We start from the raw sequence: 19,404 nt of genomic DNA, 5'->3' as shown, positions 1-19,404 counted from the left end.
ATGTAATTGAAAAAAAACCCAAAACTGTAGCCAAGTCCTGTTGAACAACTCTGTATCTATCAGTCTGGGGAGAGCGTGCTCCAGCTAATGCTGATCTAGTAGTGAGATAAATGCCATCAATTTAATTTAAAAGTAACAAGTATGTATTGTACTAAATAGTCATTGTATATGTCTATTCCTCATTCTGTACTGACATCGTTTCTAGATTGCACACGCAATCTAAATCCCAAAGAATGGGAACCAACAGAAGTAGAGCTATCATTTCATTCACTGCAGAGCGAAAAGCTCAGGAGTGAAGATACCCAAAACACGTCACAACAATTTTAAGAAGAATGTGGCATAATAATCTGCATGAGACAAGTGCATGAGTGAAGTTCTTATACTTGCTTCTTGGTCTTTCTCCAAGGTGCCTTTGCCAGCTAGTTCATTTGTAGTCCATATGTGAACAGCATTCTTCAGCAAATCCCATTTCCCTGCCTTAAAATCATGACTCAGTTCTAAGCTCCACAGCATGTCCTGTGTGTTAGAAACTCCTGAATTCTTTTTTCAACTTCTGTTTCATTTGGGGGATGGGGAAAGTGCATGTATTTTTGAAAGTCGTGAAATATAAACTGCTGTTTTCTGCTTTTGTCATCAGCAGTTACGACTCATGGCTATGCTGTACCCTCACGCTGACTTTTCAAGGTAATGTATTATCTTCCTGATATGGCCTGGCTCTAGCAGCTGGCATGCTGGAGGGTACTATGTTCCATCTGGAAGGTTAATTAACTGACTAATAACCAAGAAGCCAATGCAGATCTGAAGGGTGCATAATGAGAGGTGTATTCTCCCATCTTTCCCACCATATAGTCTTTAATCACCAGCCAAGGAAGCAGTAAAATCTTGTGAAAGACAACCTGTATTTTCACTTCACTGGGCACGAGAGACTTCTGTCAGCTGAGGAAACTTCCCACTGACTCCAGTGAATAAAGATACTACTTTTTCTGCTCTACATCCTTAGGATCATGCCTTTGAACTCCACACATTCCTTGGCAGTCATTGCACTTCTTCCTTGTGCTGAAGCTGCTGAAGAAAACTGAAGTTGGTTCTCTAAAGCACACAAATCAGACTGGCAAAAGTGTATCACAATTCACTGTCACAGTGGTGAACCACTTCAAAAAGATATCTACCTCTTTTCACTTGATTTCTTTAAATGTGTCTTTCAAGTAACAAAAAATTTAATAATTTTTAGTGAAATTGACCTATCCTATATGAAAATTTACTATATCTCGGTTCTCTTAGTATCAACAAATACCAAGGCAGAAAACTGATATATTAGAATTATATAATCACACCAAAAATTAATTTAATTCTCCTTTGTATGACAAACTCCTGAAGTAAACAGACAGAGACAATGCTGAAGCTTAATGAAAGATGAATGTTTTCTCTCTCTCTGACAGACGACCAACAGGATCCCCACTGGAATGAAAGAGATGTGAAAATAACCTCAATTTTTTGCTGAAACTTTTTGCTGCTTCATGAATTATAATTAAAGATTATCAAAATATAAAGAGAAATACATAATTTTAAATTTAAATTTTCGACGTAATGCAGCAAAAATTGTTATACTAAGCGCTATTCTTGTTCAGAGAATATTAATTGATATCTTAGACCAGTCGTGTATTTGGTGATAAACAACTCACCTCTCAAAGCCTGTTGCCATGTGCTCCTAAGAAAAGCTAGTGGGTTTGTACTTAATCATTATGAAGCAACATTTTTATCCTGTTGGCTAATAGTTAACTGATGTCTTGAAGCATCAATATTCAGAGCTCTTTTAAATAGCATCCATTCTATATTAATGCAAGAGTTCCTGTAAATATTTTGTCCTTTTTAAAGACAATAATAATAGCCTATGCTTTTGGTTTCTCTATAAATAAATTACAGAGTTTATGACAATAGAATTCTTCAATTGAAATATGTGTTGTGAATACAGAAGAGAAGCACTTTGAATTCCTTCTGTATTCTCAGCAAATAATTCCTTTTCTGGATAAAAATAGGATTATTCCAATAACTTCACATTATTTGGTGTAGTTCTACCACATCTACTTCCTATATCAAGACATCCTTCATTTTTTTCTGTATTTTTTACGGATTCCATCACACATACAGTATGTTCTATCTCTGCAGTCCTTTTCTTTTTTTAATTCAGACTTGACCAGATAGCTGCATTTCAGATGACAGCTATGGCACCAGCTTTTGTACTAATGTTATTATATTCTAACGCATTATTCTAACACATTATTCAGACTTCCAATTACAGTTTGACTTTTTTCACCAGTGCCACCTGAACAAAAATCTTCACTGAGCTGTTGCTTTTGAAGTTTTGGGCTGTTGGTTTTATTGTTTTTCTTGTTTGTTCTTTTAGGCTTTTTTTCACTTAAATAGTTACCATTCATTTATATTCTTCATTTAATAACAGCAACAGTTGATGCTGAAATAGATTGTTAGTTTGATGGAAAAACGGAAAGCTTCCATAAGGGTAAATTTGGTCTCTGATAGGGTAATAGTTCCTTGCTGAGTACTTCAGTCTGTTATGAATATTGTTGTATGTTTCTACATAAAGAGTATCTGTTGCAAAGCCATAAACAAGGAACCTTTTTTGTATGTGGGAGTAAGACACTTCCTTATAGATCTCTTCATGAAATTCCAGGTAATGAGAGTCAATTAAACTAGTATGTTTGAAATGCCAAAAAAAAATTAAAAAGCAGGCTTTCTTTGGCTGTCTGCATATTAACTCACACATAGGCCACACACATCTACTTATTCACTAATTCTGTGTGTTCTGTGATGCTTGAAAAACTTCAGAAGCTCCTTCAAGAAAATATCGTCTGCACTCTTGCTTGCTGTAATGTCCAAGATACTTGAATTTAAATAAATAGATAATCTCACAGTATTTCAGTTTCCAACTGATCCAAAAAGCAATTGCTGTTTACTTTTTACTTCATTTTAATCTGGAACTGGTCTCGAACTTTACCTATTGTTTTGCTTTCTTAATCTTAATGTGCCAATTTTGTATATGTGGAAGGATAAATAATTCAAACTGGAAAGAATGGTCTTGAAGGTATGGCAGAATATTTCAAAAACTATATTCAGATAATAAAATGACATGATTGCAGTGTAAACACTTCTTAAAAATCCATCTTAAATAACATGTATCTTTAGGAAGAATACATTTTGAACATTTTTACTAACTGAATAGAAAGACATATTACAATAACCTCATCCTGAAAAAAATTACTTTAAAAAAGATAGACACAAAGTGGAATGAAAGGTAACATTATTCTTTGGCTGGATATAAGAAGAAGCCTTTTCGTGCTGAACCGTTGAGCAGTGGCAGAAGTTGCCCAGAGGGGCTGGGTAGTGTCCATTTCTGGAGATTTTCAAGACTTGACGGGGTAAATTCCTGAGCCACCTTGTGTGATCTTGTAGCTGACCCTGCTTGGGGCAGAAGGATGGACTAGAGACCTCGTGAGGCCCTTCCAGCCTAAATTACACTATAATCCCATGGAACTGTGTTATGATTGTCCTTTACAATGGAGAAACAGACCAAAGACAAACAGAATAAGTACAAATCAGTGGTACAAATTTCCTGACTTAATTCCAGGTCCAAGACCACAACAATATTCTGGATCACTTTTAACATAGACTAATTTAGTTCAGGACTTTTACAGCGTAAGCAAATTTTTATATTCTGTCACACACACTGAAACTGACATAACCTGTATTTTCAAAATTTATCAAACTGCCATGGATAGGAGTCTTTCTCAGACCTCTAAAAACGGCACTATGTAACATTTATTCAGCGAAGCACACAAAATAAGTTGTTTGCCAAGGGTTTGTGTCACTGCTTGGATTTTTACTAGGGTACTTAACAACTGAAAGCGTGCCCATTAAGGATGCTTGGGGAAGAGTAAGAAGATATATTCTTGGAAGCTTGAGCTATAATTGTTAATATGTTAAAAGTTTTATTTCCAGCTATTTTAATCAACTCGCCTCCGTACAAGGTGACATTAATTTGTTTAAAACTTTTCTTTTAAATCACATCTTGTTATTGTCCTAAACATTGGAAACTGCCTCTCTTTTATGTTAAGGGGTGAATTGTGCAGAGAACTGTGCTGATGTTTTGTAGGTTTAAGTATGGTACTCAATCAGTCATGAAATGCTAATTCTTACATATGTAGCAAAAGACTTCAGGTGGAATTAATACTAAAACAGAATTGCCACTTGATCTTATCAGCAAAATTTGTGTATATAGGTGTAACTGCAGTGAAGCTGTGAGAAAATACTGCTAAAATAAGCTCCAAGATTTTACTCATTCTACACACAGAAATGCAAATACTACTAAAGCAAATATTACTATGCCATGATGTGGTGGAAGTGCATTTTCTCTTACCTTTAAGACTCCTGTTTGCCTAAAAGCAAACATCCAGAACCAGAAACGAACCCTACAGATGCTGAGGCTAGCTGGGAAGAGTTTGGTGGTAATTATCCTTGCTCTGTTTCCTTCGTTCTGAGCCGATGAGTTAACATACAAAAAATGCTGTCCTTTACCTTAATAAAAAGATAAAAAATATTTATAGTTTTCAGTACTATTTTATGCTTCAGAGCATAAGCATTTTTTGACACAGAGATACTGGTATCTTTTAGCACGTACAAATATACCCTATCTTGGTTGTACAGAGATCTTCCGTGTTAATACTTTGTATATTTCTGATTTTTACATACAATATTAATATAACTATACTCAGAGCTCACTCTGTCTTTTTTATCCTTGTGTAAATACTTGATTTGTATTTGAATAACAAATTTGTTCCATGTTGCAGACACAAACACTCACAGATTCTAAGGATCAGTTTGAAGGTTGACATTGCAGAAGTCAGGAGCACCTTTGCTGGCAGGTCTCACCTAGGAAAATTCCCTGTCACACAGCATGGCAGTAGGGAACACATCGAAGCCATGAGGCTTGTTAGTGGGCTAACATATCCACATTTCTTATCATTGTGATGCTGCTGAAGAACCACAAGGTAGCAGAAAAGGACGCAGTCCTCTTACACTCAAAAAGGGGCCTATCACCTAAAATGAACACATACTACCAAAAGCAAGTAGTTGAACAGGCAAATGATGATGCTGACTTGTTTTATTTTTAATAACTAACAGTAGCCCTTTGTTTGTCATCACTTTAGTTCCATTTGCTATGGTAAAAGCAGTTTGATGCTGCATGGCGAGAAGAATATGACAAAACCTTCTATGGTGAACAGAATTTTCATGAAGGGTAAAGGCTTTCCTGAGCAGCAATACATGGAAGACCTTAGCAGACAACTTCCTCCTAAATCCAAAAGAAGTGACACCTGAAGATGAGAGCTGAGCTGGTAGTTGTTCTGGAATGGTTGAACTGTTCCACAGAAAGATTAAACCCTGTGGCTCCATTCTTGTTCTTGATGTGAAAGACTGAATTCCCCTTCATTATAACCAAATAAATTTTTTGTCTTTGTGTTCTAGTCCTTACTTCAATTTTCACTGGGAATGGGGTTCTGACATCTTTCCAGATTTGGTCTCCCTGTAACTTCACTGACAGCATGATATGGGAACAGGTAAAGCACAGTGCACTCTTTTTGATCTAATAGGGAAGCGATGCCTTAGATGCAGCCAGAATAGCTGTAGAATACTTAACAATCTCAAAGGGGCTTCTTCTGGGATGGGGGGGAAACTAAAACCAAAATGAAAACCAAAACTAAACAAAAAAATCCAATTCTTCTTCCTCGAGCCCGTAATCAGGCGCAACACCAAAGCTTTAGCTTAACTTTGCAGTCCTTTACAAGGAGATGGTTTCACAGTGACTGAGACTTTCATCAAACTAGAGGCGGGTTGGGAGGGGCTAGGAAGATGTGTTAAGATCAAGGCAGTATGTTTTATCCAAGGTTAGTTCAGTCTTGTCCGAATCCCCTGCACTTTTGTGACTGTGGCTTGGTTTTTTTTGCTCCTACTAGGCTGAGGATGGCATTACGACCTGCTTAAGAGGGGTGCAGCTGGCTGGACGCACGCTGCTATTTGGTGAGGGTCAAGCAGAGAGCAGCTGCCACAGTGTTACAGTAAGCATCAACAGATGAAATGCACAAGCCATCTTCACCCACGTCACCTAGCAACGGTCACTGCAAGTGGCTGCTGAAGCTTTGAGCTCACACAGGGCAGGTCTGGGCAGCCTGGTAAGGCTTTTTAATGTAGTTTTACTGACCAAACACCTTTTCTGTCAAATCAGGAGGGTAGAGATACATTTTTTCTCTAAGCTACATGACACAGCAAGCACTATGATCAAGCTGTTCCCTTCAGATGGTTCTCCTGTGGTGGGATACGCTCCAGTCACAGCCATACAGTCAGTACTCTGAAATGCAGAAGGACAGCCCTCCTGGTAAGAATCCTTGCATTACTCTCATGGAAGGGGCATTCCAGCTCATGAAAGGCATGAGTGTCCTACCTGCACTGCAGAGCTAAGGTAGAGCAATGGCTTGGTGTGCTTGTGTGCTGTCCTCTGCAGAAAGCACACATGCCACACCTTTGCATCACCTGTGAGCTGATCCCAAGGACACCATGAAATACAAGTATAAGGTAGAAAGACTGTGTATATGCAAACATACCTTCAGTCCCTCTCCATAAACTGGGCAAAACAGTATCTTCTAAACTGTGGTATCTCTCCACTATACCACACTTCCAAGTTTTGCAGAAGTCAACAATTAAGAGCTTCTGCGTACGAACTCTGAGTGTTACTGTCCCAAAATACCCAGCTCACCTTTTATAGTATTCAGAAAGTCAGCCAATTGGTTCTATCTGTCCTTACACAAACGTATGAAATGACGGAACACATTGGTGAGGTACTCAGAACTACTAAGGCTGCTTACTAAGCTTTATTTCAGAAAGCAGTTTTTAAGTAAGCTCTCTTAAAACTCTATTTTCAAACTTTTAAAATACCCCAGTTATTCATACAAGATAAAGTTTTGTTGTTGTTGTCACTGTTCAAAGTCACCCATAGTCTTCTCAGGAGAAAAAAGTTCAGAATTTTTAATCTAAGGAATGTATCCTAACTTTTCTTTTAAGGGACACAAAACATATAAAACATGATCAGAATCATAATAGTAGTCCAGCCAGCCCCATGCGAGCTCTTCTAAGCCTCTCTGTAAACCGCTGATTAACAAGTGATATATGTTAAAAGATGGATTCCCTGCCAATTAGGACAATTTTTTGCTTTGTTTGATTAAGAATTATTAATGAATGTTTTGTAACAAAGATGGCTATTTCTGTGGCAGGAGATTTTGAATTAAGTTATGGATAAACTTGTGTAAATTGTGCACCTGCACTATATCATCTTCTCTTTCTTATGGCATCAAGTTCTCAAATCCTTAAACTTTATGTCTTCCTACCACTCTGTATACCCACCCCTCGTATATGAGCTCATGTATTCTGCAGCTGAATGTAGGATTGTAGTTTCATATGTTCTGAGATTTAATGTTTCTCAAATCTCATTCTGCATTAAAGTAAATAATTCAAGAATGCAGATTTGTGAAAAATAAGGTAGATGTTTTATACATCTGTGTAGGACGTAACTTTTAAGAAGGTATGACTGTAGAGAGCGCAGAAGTTGTGGTGGTCTTGAGGCTGATGCGCAGAAGAAATGTTTAATGAACTAATTATTTTTTCTGGAAAGAAAAGAAATATTTGTAAAACAAACTGGATAGTGATGGACCCAATTTAATTTCTAAAATTCAGCTTTTCCCAATATTGACAAATTATTAAAATAGTATAAGCAGCATATGCTAAGGTATGATGACTAAATTTTCTGGGAGACTGGCGAATGCCCCCCTGCTAGCAGACCTAGAAAGGAACAGATTTCCTTCTCCTGCAACTTTTCCATCACTGAAAAGATTTTGTGTTAGAGGAAAAATAAGGAGCTTTTGTTCAGCTGTAAGATCGGTATGAGAAAGAATCTAGCATTTCTTATTAATAAGGTGGCAAATACGGATTTTAAGAAAACAAAAACAGGAAGCTGCTCACTTCTGTGGTACTTCAAGAGCCAGAACCAGTTGAACTGGGGTGAAAATATCAAATATTCCCCATCTGAAGTGAGCTGCAGTTATTTCTACCTAAAATTGATTCCAATTTTAGGCAGTTCAGTCATAAAATAAAACTAAGTAGTGGGCTTTCAAACTGCTATCCAACACCTTATTCTTACAGGCCTGCAAAAGATCATTTGTTTGGAGTGAGAATTACTCACTATGGATCTCAGTCAAAGGAAACCCAGAATCTGGACTATTTGTAAATGTAATAGCTATCATGGAAATGTCCTTAGTTTCTCTTGTTATTTCTGAAGAAATCTTGTCTGAGTTGGTGTTTTCAGGCTGAGATTATCTGGGTATCATGTTATGCCTCAAACTTGCTCCAGAAACATGTAAATTTTCTCAGGAGAGAAAAAACTATTTGAAAGATTATGATGACATGGATATACTATATTCTCCATTAATAGAATGGTCCCATATAGTTGCATACTGACCAGCAAATTGGAAGACCAAAGTGTCTGGCTCCTTGATAATTAATATAAGATATACGGCAAAACAATATATGATATACAATAAAGGTTAAACAAGTATGGTTTTGCATTTGACTGAAGTTTTTGAGAATGGAATGTTCTGTACTTCAGCTACATCCTCTGAATATTTAAATAGCTCATGGATGCAATGGTAAAAGGTTGAAAACATCCTGTATTTGAGCAAGAAAGAATGTTTTGAGAAGGATCTGTATGGAAAGGAATATTTTTATAATTGAGACCGGCATAAGCTACACACTGGTCACACTGCAGAATGTTAAGCAGGTGAACGTAGTGGTTATTTATCAGTAAAAGTCTTTGTTTTCAAATCACAGGGCTTATTTTCTCCCAGAGACTGTACCAATGGAATAATTTGATTTGGTTAAACTGATGCAAAATTTTTTCAAATGAACATTTCTATCCATCTGAAATCTATAATGTCAATGTAAGTTGTGCTAGATGAAGAAATGCAAGACACATTTAAACCAATATGAGATCCCTCCACACAAAGTCGTGCCAATAGGCTTAATACAAAGTTGGTATAATATCACAGGCTTCATTATATTGCTGTAATGGTATGTATGCTCTGTACAATGAATTTGTATGCTTAGTAACTAAAGGAAATTAATTTGGAATAAGAAGGACTTGGATTTGGGTCAGGAATTGTCCGATAGATACTTCTGGACATTACAGGTCATCAGTATCTGGGCTGTTGGCAATTCTGACAAGTGATTTGTCTATAGCTAATGTATTTGTTGCCTAGTTATTTTACAAGTAAATTACAAACCTGGGTAATTCTGCAAACACATTTGCTCTAATTTTGTTTTCATTTTGCTTCACTTTTTATTAACTTTGTTTTTCTTACAATTGCTGGGTAACTTCACGGAAGCTAAGAAGAACCAATTAAATGAGAGAAGCTGAAACAGGAAAGCACACAAAATCTGCTTGAAGAGCCAAGGGCCACTAGCTACTGTCATCACACTGCACCAAAGCAACGGCAAGAAAGCAAATCAGACTACTTATTTGCAAGGAACACCTTGCCCGGGAGAGCTGCAATAGTTTCTGCCTCTGCCTGTTTATTCTGTCCCTTTCCAACAGGAATGAACTTCCACATCTACAGCCTGCAATAGCAACACAAACAAGTGTGGATGTCTGCTTTCTCTAAGACGAAAAACTGTGATGTGTGGCAGATGAGCAGTTCTCTCATGATCAGGTGAGCAGTTCCTGCAGCAGGTGCATAATCCTCTTCAGGAAAAGGGAGGATAAAGGAGCAGGAACAGTTACAGCCATCTGCTGATAACATGTCTCTCGATTTTGCAAACATAAAATACCAAAAATGAGTCAAAACCTGGAGATCATGCTGCTTACAAATTCAAGAGAAAAACAGTAAAGATAGTGATACTTCTTCATTGAATACTAATTACTCTTTGCTGATTAGGTGGAAATGAAAATAGGGTTTCTAACCATTAAAACTTCTGGAAAGGAAAGCTAAGCACTTCTCAAATACAGATTGGTACATTTATGATAGAAATTGCTATTCCGTTCATGTTTATTATATTATATAATCTGTATATTCTGTTATATCATTTTATATTTATATAATACAATATATAATCATAGCTTGCTGTCTACGTAACGCAGACAACTCTAATTGCCTACCAATACATTTCATTCTCCCAAAAATCAGCAGGCTTTCTAGTAGTAGTCTATCAATCAGCAACAGGTAGGATGGGGCATCTAGGGAAACACTTCTATATTAAGATTTCTCACAAGCCAGTGTCAGGGAGAGAAGTTAAACCAAGAGCTTGGGTAGGAACCTGAAGCATTTCGCATGCGTCCACACACATTGCTTTTCAGCCATTCTTTAAGGACGAGTATATGACTGCATATTTTTCTACATGCTTTTCTGATGGTACCACTCCAGGAAAAGTGGATTATTCAACATGTTGACAAGGAGAAGAGTACTATTGTAGCCAGTTACACTATCAGAGAATTCAGCTTTTAAAGTCAGACTCTTTCTACAGCAGAAATTTGTTATTAGACTAGACTAGACTGTTTCTGTTGGAAGGGAGCTATAATGATCATCTAGTCCAAATGCCTGACCAATTCAGGGCTGACCAAGTTAAAGAATGGTATTAAGGGCACTGTTCAAGTGTGTCTGAAACACTGATAGGCTTGAGGCATTGACCACCTCTCTAGGAAGCCTTTTCCAGTGTTTGACCACCCTCTCGGTAAAGACATGCTTCTTAATGTCCAGTCTAAACCTTCCCTGGTGCAGCTTTGAACCATTCCCATGAGTGCTGTCACTGAATTCCAGGTAGAAGAGCTCAGCACCACCCTCTCCACTTCCTCGCCTCAGGAAGCTGTAGAGAGCAATGAGATCATCTCTCAGCCTCCCTTTCTCCAAACCAGACAACCCCAAAGTCTTTGGACGCTCCTCTTAGGACATAACTTCCAACCCTTTCACCAGCTTGGTTGCCCTCCTCTGCACACATCCAGGAGCCTTCACATTCTTCTTGAATTGTGGGGCCCAGAGCTCCACACAGTACTCAAGGTGAGGCTGCACCAACACTGAATACAGCGGTATGGTCACCTCTTTTGGCTGGCTGATTATCCTGTGTTTGATGCACCCCAGCAAGCGGTTTGCTCTCGGCTGCCAGGGAAGACAGCTGACTCCTGTTAGGCCTGCTGCCAACCACCTCCCCCAGACCCTTTTCTGCAGGGCTCCTCTCCAGCCACTCCTTTACCAATTTATACTTGTGCCTGGTTTTACTCCACCCTAGGTGCAGAATCCAGTATTATGACTAGTTAAATTTCATCCCGTTAATCATTGCCCAATGCTCTAATCCATCTAGATCCCTCTGCAAAGTCTCTTGTCCCTCGAGAGAGTCAACAGCATCTCCTGGTTTGATACTGTCAGCAAACTTGCAACGATGCATTCCACTCCTGCATCCAGATACTTGCTAAATATAGTAAACAGAACTGGGCCTGGAATTGAGCCCTGGAATTGAGTCACTGTTGGTGACCAGCTGCCAGACAGATGTAGCCCCATTCACTACAATCCTTTGAGCTCTGCCCGTCAGCTAGTTCTTCACCCAGCGTACCATGAATCTGCTTATCCCACAGTTGGACAACTTGTCCAGAGGGATGCTGTGAGTGACAGTATCAAAAGCCTTACTAAAATCCAGAAAAACTGCATCCACTGCCTTCCCTCCATCATCTAGGTGGGTGACCCTATCATAGAATTACATCAAATTAGTTAAATTAGACTTTCCCTTTGTGACGGTACTTATGACTGCATATTCTTTAAATACATTTGAATACCACACAGTATAATCTTCTTCATAATTTTTCTAGGAACAGAGGTTGGACTAACAGCGCTGTAGTTCCTTGGGTATTTACTCATGCCCATTTTGTATAAGTGAATGACATTGGCTAGCTTCCAGTCAGCAGGGACCTCCCTAGCCTCACCTCCATCCCGGGAAAGGTGATGGAGCAGCTTATCCTGGAGGTCACCATCAAGCAAGTGGAGGAAAAGAAGGTTATCAGGAGTAGTCAGCATGGATTCACCAAGGGGAAATCATACTTGACCAATCTGATGGCTTTCTACAATGACATGACTGGCTGGGTAGATGAGAGGAGAGCCATGGATGTTGTCTACCTAGACTTCAGCAAGGCTTTCGACACAGTCTGCCATAACATCCTCCTAGGGAAGCTCAGGAAGTGTGGACTGGATGAGTGGTCGATGAGGTGGATTGAGAACTGGCTGAATGGCAGAACTCAGAGCGTTGTCATCAATGGCGCTGAGTCTAGTTGGAGGCCTGTAACTAGTGGTGTCCCCCAGGGGTCAGTACTGGGCCCAGTCTTGTTTAACTTCTTCATCAATGACCTGGATGAAGAGTTAGAATGTACCCTCAGCAAGTTTGTTGATGACACCGAACTGGGAGGTGTGGTAGACACACCGTCAGGCTGTGCTGCCATTCAGCAAGACCTGGACAGGCTGGAAAGTTGGGCAGAGAGGAACCTGAAGAGGTTCAACAAGGGCAAGTGCAGCATCCTGCACCTGGAGAGGAACAAGCCCATGCATCAGTACAGGCTTGGGGTGGACCTGCTGGAGAGCAGCTCTGCGGAGAGGGACCTGGGTGTCGTGGTGGACGACAGGTTGACCATGAGCCAGCAGTGTGCCCTGGCTGCCAAGAAGGCCAATGGGATCCTGAGATGCATTAGGAGGAGTGTGGCCAGCAGGTCGAGGGAGGTTCTCCTTCCCCTCTACTCTGCCCTAGTGAGGCCCCATCTGGAGTACTGTGTCCGGTTCTGGGCTCCCCAGTTCAAGAAAGATGAGGAGCTACTGGAGAGAGTCCAGCAGAGGGCTACGAGGATGATGAGGGGATTGGAGTATCTCTCCTATGAGGAGAGGCTGAGGGAGCTGGGCTTGTTCAGCCTGAAGAAGAGAAGGCTGCGAGAGGATTTAATATATACTTACAAATATCTGAAGGGTGAGTGTCAGGAGGATGGGGCCAGACTCTTTTCAGTGGTGCCCAGTGACAGGACAAGGGGCAGTGGGCACAAACTGAAGCAGAGGAAGTTCCATCTGAACATGAGGAAGAATTTCTTCCCTCTGAGGGTGACGGAGCCCTGGAACAGGCTGCCCAGGGAGGTTGTGGAGTCTCCTTCTCTGGAGATATTCAAGACCCACCTGGAGAAGGTCCTGTGCAGCCTGCTGTAGGTGACCCTTCTTCGGCAGGAGGGTTGGACTAGATGACCCACAGAGGTCCCTTCCAAACTCGAACATTCTGTGATTCTGTGATTCTGTGACTCCCAAGACCTTTGGCAGATGATTGAGAGGGGTCCTGCCATAACATCCACTAGCTTCTTGATTACTCCAGAATGAAACCCATCAGGCCCCATGGACTTCTGATCATTCAGTTGATCCATTTGGTCCCTTAGAATTTCAGTGTCCACAAATGGAAAGTCATTGTTCGCACACTCATGGTCCTCCAACTTAGGGGCCTGGGCAGCCCAAGGTCTATCAGTATTATTAAAGATGAGGGCAAAAACCACATTGAATTTCTCCATTTTTTCTTCATGCTTATTAGTGAGATTACCCTCTTCTACAAATATCCATCCATTATTTTCTATTATTACTGTTGTTTTGTCCAGGTGCAAGCAGGTATTATAAACACAAAGCTTTCATGGAGCTGCCTATAAAAATGCCTACAATGCAACTAGGTTTTCTACAGATTGACTACAGCACAGTCAGGGTCATCAGATAGTCTCAGTCAAGCCAGTGCTTAATATAAGCTCTACACTCTGCTCAGGTGACCTGAGAAATGCATGACTGGACTTTTGTTTACACGTCTGTTTATCTAAAGTTTTTCAGCCATTCAGCAGTGCATGGATTCACTGTCATGGCATGTCTGAGGAAGACCTGATGAAATGTCTTAGTGAGCCATGATTATTGACAAATGTATCCTCTTTTATTGTATTAAAATTATCATATCTGTAGTTCTTCAAAAGTTTTCAAATAGACCTTTAACTAATAATATCATTGCAGACTTGGAGACAGTTACTGCATTTCTACAGACATGATGTACTGTCTTAGAAAGAGGTCTGTTGTGTCCCACATGATGATTAATTAGTATCTTCACATTATATTTAGCAGCTTATTGTCTAGGAAGTTACTAAACAAATGCATCAAGCTGAAGTGCAGTATAAAGAATGATATAATCAGGACCACTCTGAAATGAGCAATCGATATAATTACAGTGCTGCTGAAGCAATGATTAAAAAGGTTGGTAATAGTCTACTGTGCCAGGCTGTTTGGTTTTGTGTTCAGGCAGAACCAGAAGTTACCAGATAGTATAAATGACAAGACCCAGTATGTAAAAATATCTAATTTTTTTTTTACATGGCTTTTTTTGTGATACGTATCCTCTACTGTAATTTTAATATAAAAGTGAACATTTTAAATGCTTGTTGGAACTGTTTTGTGAACTGTGCTAATTGCTCATTATGATTTGTCTGCATATACAATAAGATCAGCTGATCACACTGAGATTTGTTGTTATCTTGGCACTACATGGGACTTAGTGTTTAATTCAGTGAATATTTCATTCTCCCAAAAGTGATGCAGGACACATGCCAATACCTGGTGTATGGTCAGTATCAGGACCCGTTTGTCCCCTGACAGCACTGTTGCTAATATTCCAGTCAAAATCATCACTGGGGTCTTGTGTTAATCCACACACAGTGGTCCACTCTTGATCTTCTGTTTCAAAGTTACAGCTTCCAGGAATACTTGTGTAGTAACCTGAAAATATAGCAAGAAGTAAATTATCGTTCCAGCTCTTATGTGTAAAACGCTATAATGAATATACTGTACATGGTAATGGAAAGGATTCTGGTTAGTTAATGCTATGAATCCCTGTATTCCATGTACTGACATAAATAGTATGTGGTGGTTAGCTAGGAGAGAAAAAAATCACCCTTTTCTTCCCAAGCAGGTATAAACAGCCTTAAACTTTATTAAAGACATATGGCCATGTAAGTCTTGAGGACAAACTGATGACTTCACCGATTTTAGTTATTATTCAAGGTGAATGGGCAGAGTGATTCCTAGCCAATTAGCTGGCAAAACTGGACTCCTCCTCCACAGCAGCATTTTTGTGAAGGTATTTGGTTCAGCCACGTGAGCATAATGCATGAAGGCATTTCTATGATGAGAAAGACATTCTAGTGATTAGGACACTGACTGACTTCAGGAGATCTTTGTTAAACATCCCATTTCTAGATCTGCCTCTGATCTTTTCAAGTGACTTTGGAAAAGCAGTTGTTCAGCAAAATTATACAAATGCTGTGGTAGAGACTAATCAAATAGCATCACAAACTGTGCTTTTGCTTCTAAATGCCTTTTGCTTAGCTATAAAGCAGAAGCAGCTACAAAATTGCTGAGTAAGATCAAGGACTACCCCTGTGAGAGGAGTCAGAGTTCCAAACTATTAAACATTACAGTCATTTGTGCATTTTAGAAACAGGTCTGACTGTGACTGTTTCAGAACTTCAAACGGATTTGAGGATTTAGAGTGTGTAGCCTAACTCCAACACCAAACAACCTCACACGCAGGTAGAGCAAAGAAAGGGACCTATTAATCAAAACAACAATTTTCCTGTACAGTTCTAACAAGGTCAAAGTCCAGATGTATCTGGAATTTATACTGTTCATAAAAGGTTACCTGCTTCAGGAATTTTACCCTAATATCTTAACAGTGTATTCAGAAGGCAATTATTAATAAACATTTATGAACAATATTTACAGGGTTGAAGGAGTCACGCGACATATCCACACCTTTTGGGTACATTTTATTTTAAGGGTAAACAGAGCCTATTAAAAAGCCACCAGAAGAGGATTGTTCTATTTATCTGAAAAATTGCTTTTATTTCAATAATTCAAGCACTACTCTAGCTGGTTCATCAACTCTGAGGTTAGCTATTAATCAAACCTGGGTGTATAATTGCTGCAATTCATGAAAATTGAAACTGCTCTCACGTGTGTTTTTTTCACCTCAGTACTTCCAGTGGGTTACTGAAAGAGAATGAAAATTTTGCAAGATTGGCTTACTGGATTGAATGAAGCACAGAGTAAGTAATTTCCGTGAGTTTATTTAAAAAAAAAAATCCACCAGCCTACATGGATGCAATTCATTTCATCCAGATTCTGTTGTAAATCCTGCACAGAGTAATTGCTGCTGAGTAGATTATGGTCTGTTTATTCTTTGGAATTACACTGGCATAAAACTATAGTAGAATGTGAAACAAGCTTGGACCTTGAGCTCAGAGAAAAGGAGAAAGTTGCAGACAAATGTGGCCACAACCACTTGTGATGGGGCAGGTTAGACAGTGAAGGGCTTTCTCTGTGGCTGTTCTGCTCTCTTTTCTGATTAAGCAGCTCCTGTTGCCTTTTAATTAAAAAATGAAGTTTCCAGATCTAGCAAGTATTATGTGCCCACTAATGTTGTTTATTCCCTTCTATGAGATATACGCTCAGGGAAAAGGTGTGTTATCCAAATGTAAGGCCTCATTTGTTTGAACTAAGATACAGCAGATAAGGAAATATTATACCTGAGGCTTATCTGGGTATTCTGTATGCCAGATTACAGTATCTCTCCTCCATTGTTAACTTGATATTTTTCAGTTCTGCAGCAACAGCAACACCAAAGACTGATGAAAACATTTTGATGTAACTACAGCCTTTCCATCTACATGGAAGGATATTTCATTCTGTTTATATAAAGTGAGTATTAGTGTTATTTTTTTCGTCCCTTGGAAAAGCTTTTCTCTAGTATAGCAAAAAATGTGTTGCTTTACTATGATTCAAGATCATTTACGGCCTGAAATTTTTCCATCTATTTTCTGCCTAAGAAAAGAGAGCTGACACTATCACAACCCTTCCAGACAACATCAGACTCTCTCCGCCCCCCACGAAGCAAATATATTTTGTAACAATATTTACAGAATAAATCAAGTGCCTCGATAGGTTTCTGAATATCTTTACAGAGCAGTTTACACTGGACACCGATTCAGACTTTCTGTGTCTCTGTTAGGTCTGTAAAATGTTAAAAAGGTGAGTTTACAGAGTATATTTCTACTTACTTTGTCTAGCTCCTGAAAAAAATATGAATATCATATACAAGAAATACAGATTATCTGTTTAAAATCTATCTTTTCTTGGAACCTGCTTGAAAAAAAGCTAGTATTTTAAAGTTATCATTCAATGTGGATTCATTTCCATGAATATGACTCACAAAATTCACTGGAATGCACAGCACTGCAGGAGGTAGAAACCAGAAACAGAAGCAACAGCTTCAGCATATGTACTTCAGAACCATTATTCACTTTTATGAAAACAACAAAGAGGGACAAACTCCAAGTTAAATCTGTAGTGACATCTTCACATGTATTCCAGGTTGTAAGTCTACTGTCTGGTTAAAACAAAATAATTCACATCACCCGATAAAGGGTCATTATTTTGGTAACCCTGTCCAATCAAAGCATTTAGCAACCCATGCAAGAGAAAATGCCTTTGATTTTCAAGGGATCACCAAGTATTGGTTGATTTCAATGGAGTACTTGGACTTCAACACAATACGAGCATTGAATTGATGTATATGATGCATTTACTTTATCTACCAAAGATACTTTTGATCATATCTGCATTATGGCAGAATTTGGCCCCTTAGCTCAAAGATTTAGAATTAGACTGATTACTGAACTCTATATATGGACTACTTAAGCTTCCTACTCCAAAAGTCTGGTCTGGACAGTGACTGTAAATAAACAAAGACATGGAGCAGGAACAAAGGCATAATGTTTTGCTCCTTTTGAATTTCAAGTCTGAATTGGAAGCCTGTTAACTTGATCCAGGTTTTCAAAACTGATCTGTGTCCTTCCATCTCAAACAGCATAGGTGAAGAATGTCTACAGACAAATTTTGTCTCACTTTTCACTAGGACTGCAAAGATACAAGCAAAATGGATTTCTTTCAACTGTTCTGTAATAGAGTAGTAGCAAGAAAGTATTTTCATACTCTGCAGTGGCAGCAAGAACAAAGAGAGATGAACACGTAGTAGCGACACAAGTCAGATCACAAAGGCAGGATTAATCTGAAAGGAAAGACAGGCCTGTTTTTAAATAATCACTTTTTACATGCAGAATCAAGTCAAAATGTTATTGTGCATTAATTTGCTTAGTTTTAGCTTTTTCTTTAAACATTGACAGCTCAACTTATTTTCAACACAATAAATGAATTTACATTTCTTGCCAGAGCTGCTAATTTGTATTGTAATCCATGGATTTTATTCCTTAACTACGTTTTTAGTCATTAAGATTTTTTTTTTAATATTTAATCTTTGATTTTGGTACATTATATTTTTGCAGCTAAATCCCACTTAAATACTTTTTGCAGCAAAAGTCTCTGAGGATCTGAAAATGTCAGACCTTCTGTGTTGGAGGAGCACGCAACTTGCTTGTAATTATCTTCTGAGCAGCTGTGTGAATTCACCTAAGCTATGCTACAGAATTTGAAGTTATAATTTAACTGGAGAGTACATTAGTGCACAAAGAGGTACTTACTACAGTCAGCTTCATCTGATAGATCTTCACAGTCTGGTTTATAGTCACAGACAAACTGAGACTCTATGCAATTTTCATTTCCACACACAAAATCAGTGAGGGCAGGACACTCCCTGGGATTCTCTCCAACTGAAACCAAGAGGACATTTAAATCAATATTGTAATTAAATCTAAGGATGGTGGTTTTTATTTGTTTACCCATTATACACCATGACTTCAGTGATTTACTGCTTCCAGCAGAAGTTACTTGGTCTCACTCTTTCAATGGTGCATTATGTGTGTCTAGACTATTGTATTGGCCTTGCCTAAAACTTCCAGGGTAGGATGTTTTGCCTGGAAGAAAATTCATTTCAGCATGAACATGGCTTTTGCCCCAGTGTATTTCTTGTGGACATTCCATAAAAAAAGGGTTCTGTGAGCTGCTGAAAAGCAGGCAGACTAAAGGCTTTATTCTGCTCATAATTGCAGGACATCATTTGGAAAAGAACATTTTAAAGTGAGAAAAATCACTGTTATACAACATGTGTGTAATGCATAAACTTTGAAAGCCTCTAGAAGACATTTAATTTTTTTTTAAGATTTTAGAGAAACTTCTGCTCTGAGTGTGTGAACTGCTCAGATATTCTTCTTATGGTATTTAATATTAGGATCTGTTTTACAACAAC

At 38.7% G+C, this 19,404-nt stretch overlaps 1 protein-coding gene across 1 annotated transcript in view; it reads right to left on the bottom strand.

The window, feature by feature from the left end:
• The window catches only part of MALRD1 (MAM and LDL receptor class A domain containing 1), a 285,631-nt gene that overhangs the window by 76,978 nt on the left and 189,249 nt on the right, over positions 1 to 19,404 (bottom strand). Inside the window, exons 29-31 of the mRNA XM_009937935.2 lie at positions 18,740 to 18,868; positions 14,760 to 14,921; positions 4,433 to 4,590 (exon numbers count right to left, since the gene is read on the bottom strand). Of these exons, the coding sequence (XP_009936237.2) occupies positions 4,433 to 4,590; positions 14,760 to 14,921; positions 18,740 to 18,868 (449 nt within the window). The remainder of the gene's footprint in view (positions 1 to 4,432; positions 4,591 to 14,759; positions 14,922 to 18,739; positions 18,869 to 19,404) is intronic.

The sequence above is a fragment of the Opisthocomus hoazin genome, chromosome 4 (genome assembly GCF_030867145.1).
Source record: "Opisthocomus hoazin isolate bOpiHoa1 chromosome 4, bOpiHoa1.hap1, whole genome shotgun sequence".
In the NCBI taxonomy this organism is placed as follows: domain Eukaryota; kingdom Metazoa; phylum Chordata; class Aves; order Opisthocomiformes; family Opisthocomidae; genus Opisthocomus; species Opisthocomus hoazin.
This window is presented reverse-complemented; position numbering and strand designations above follow the sequence as displayed.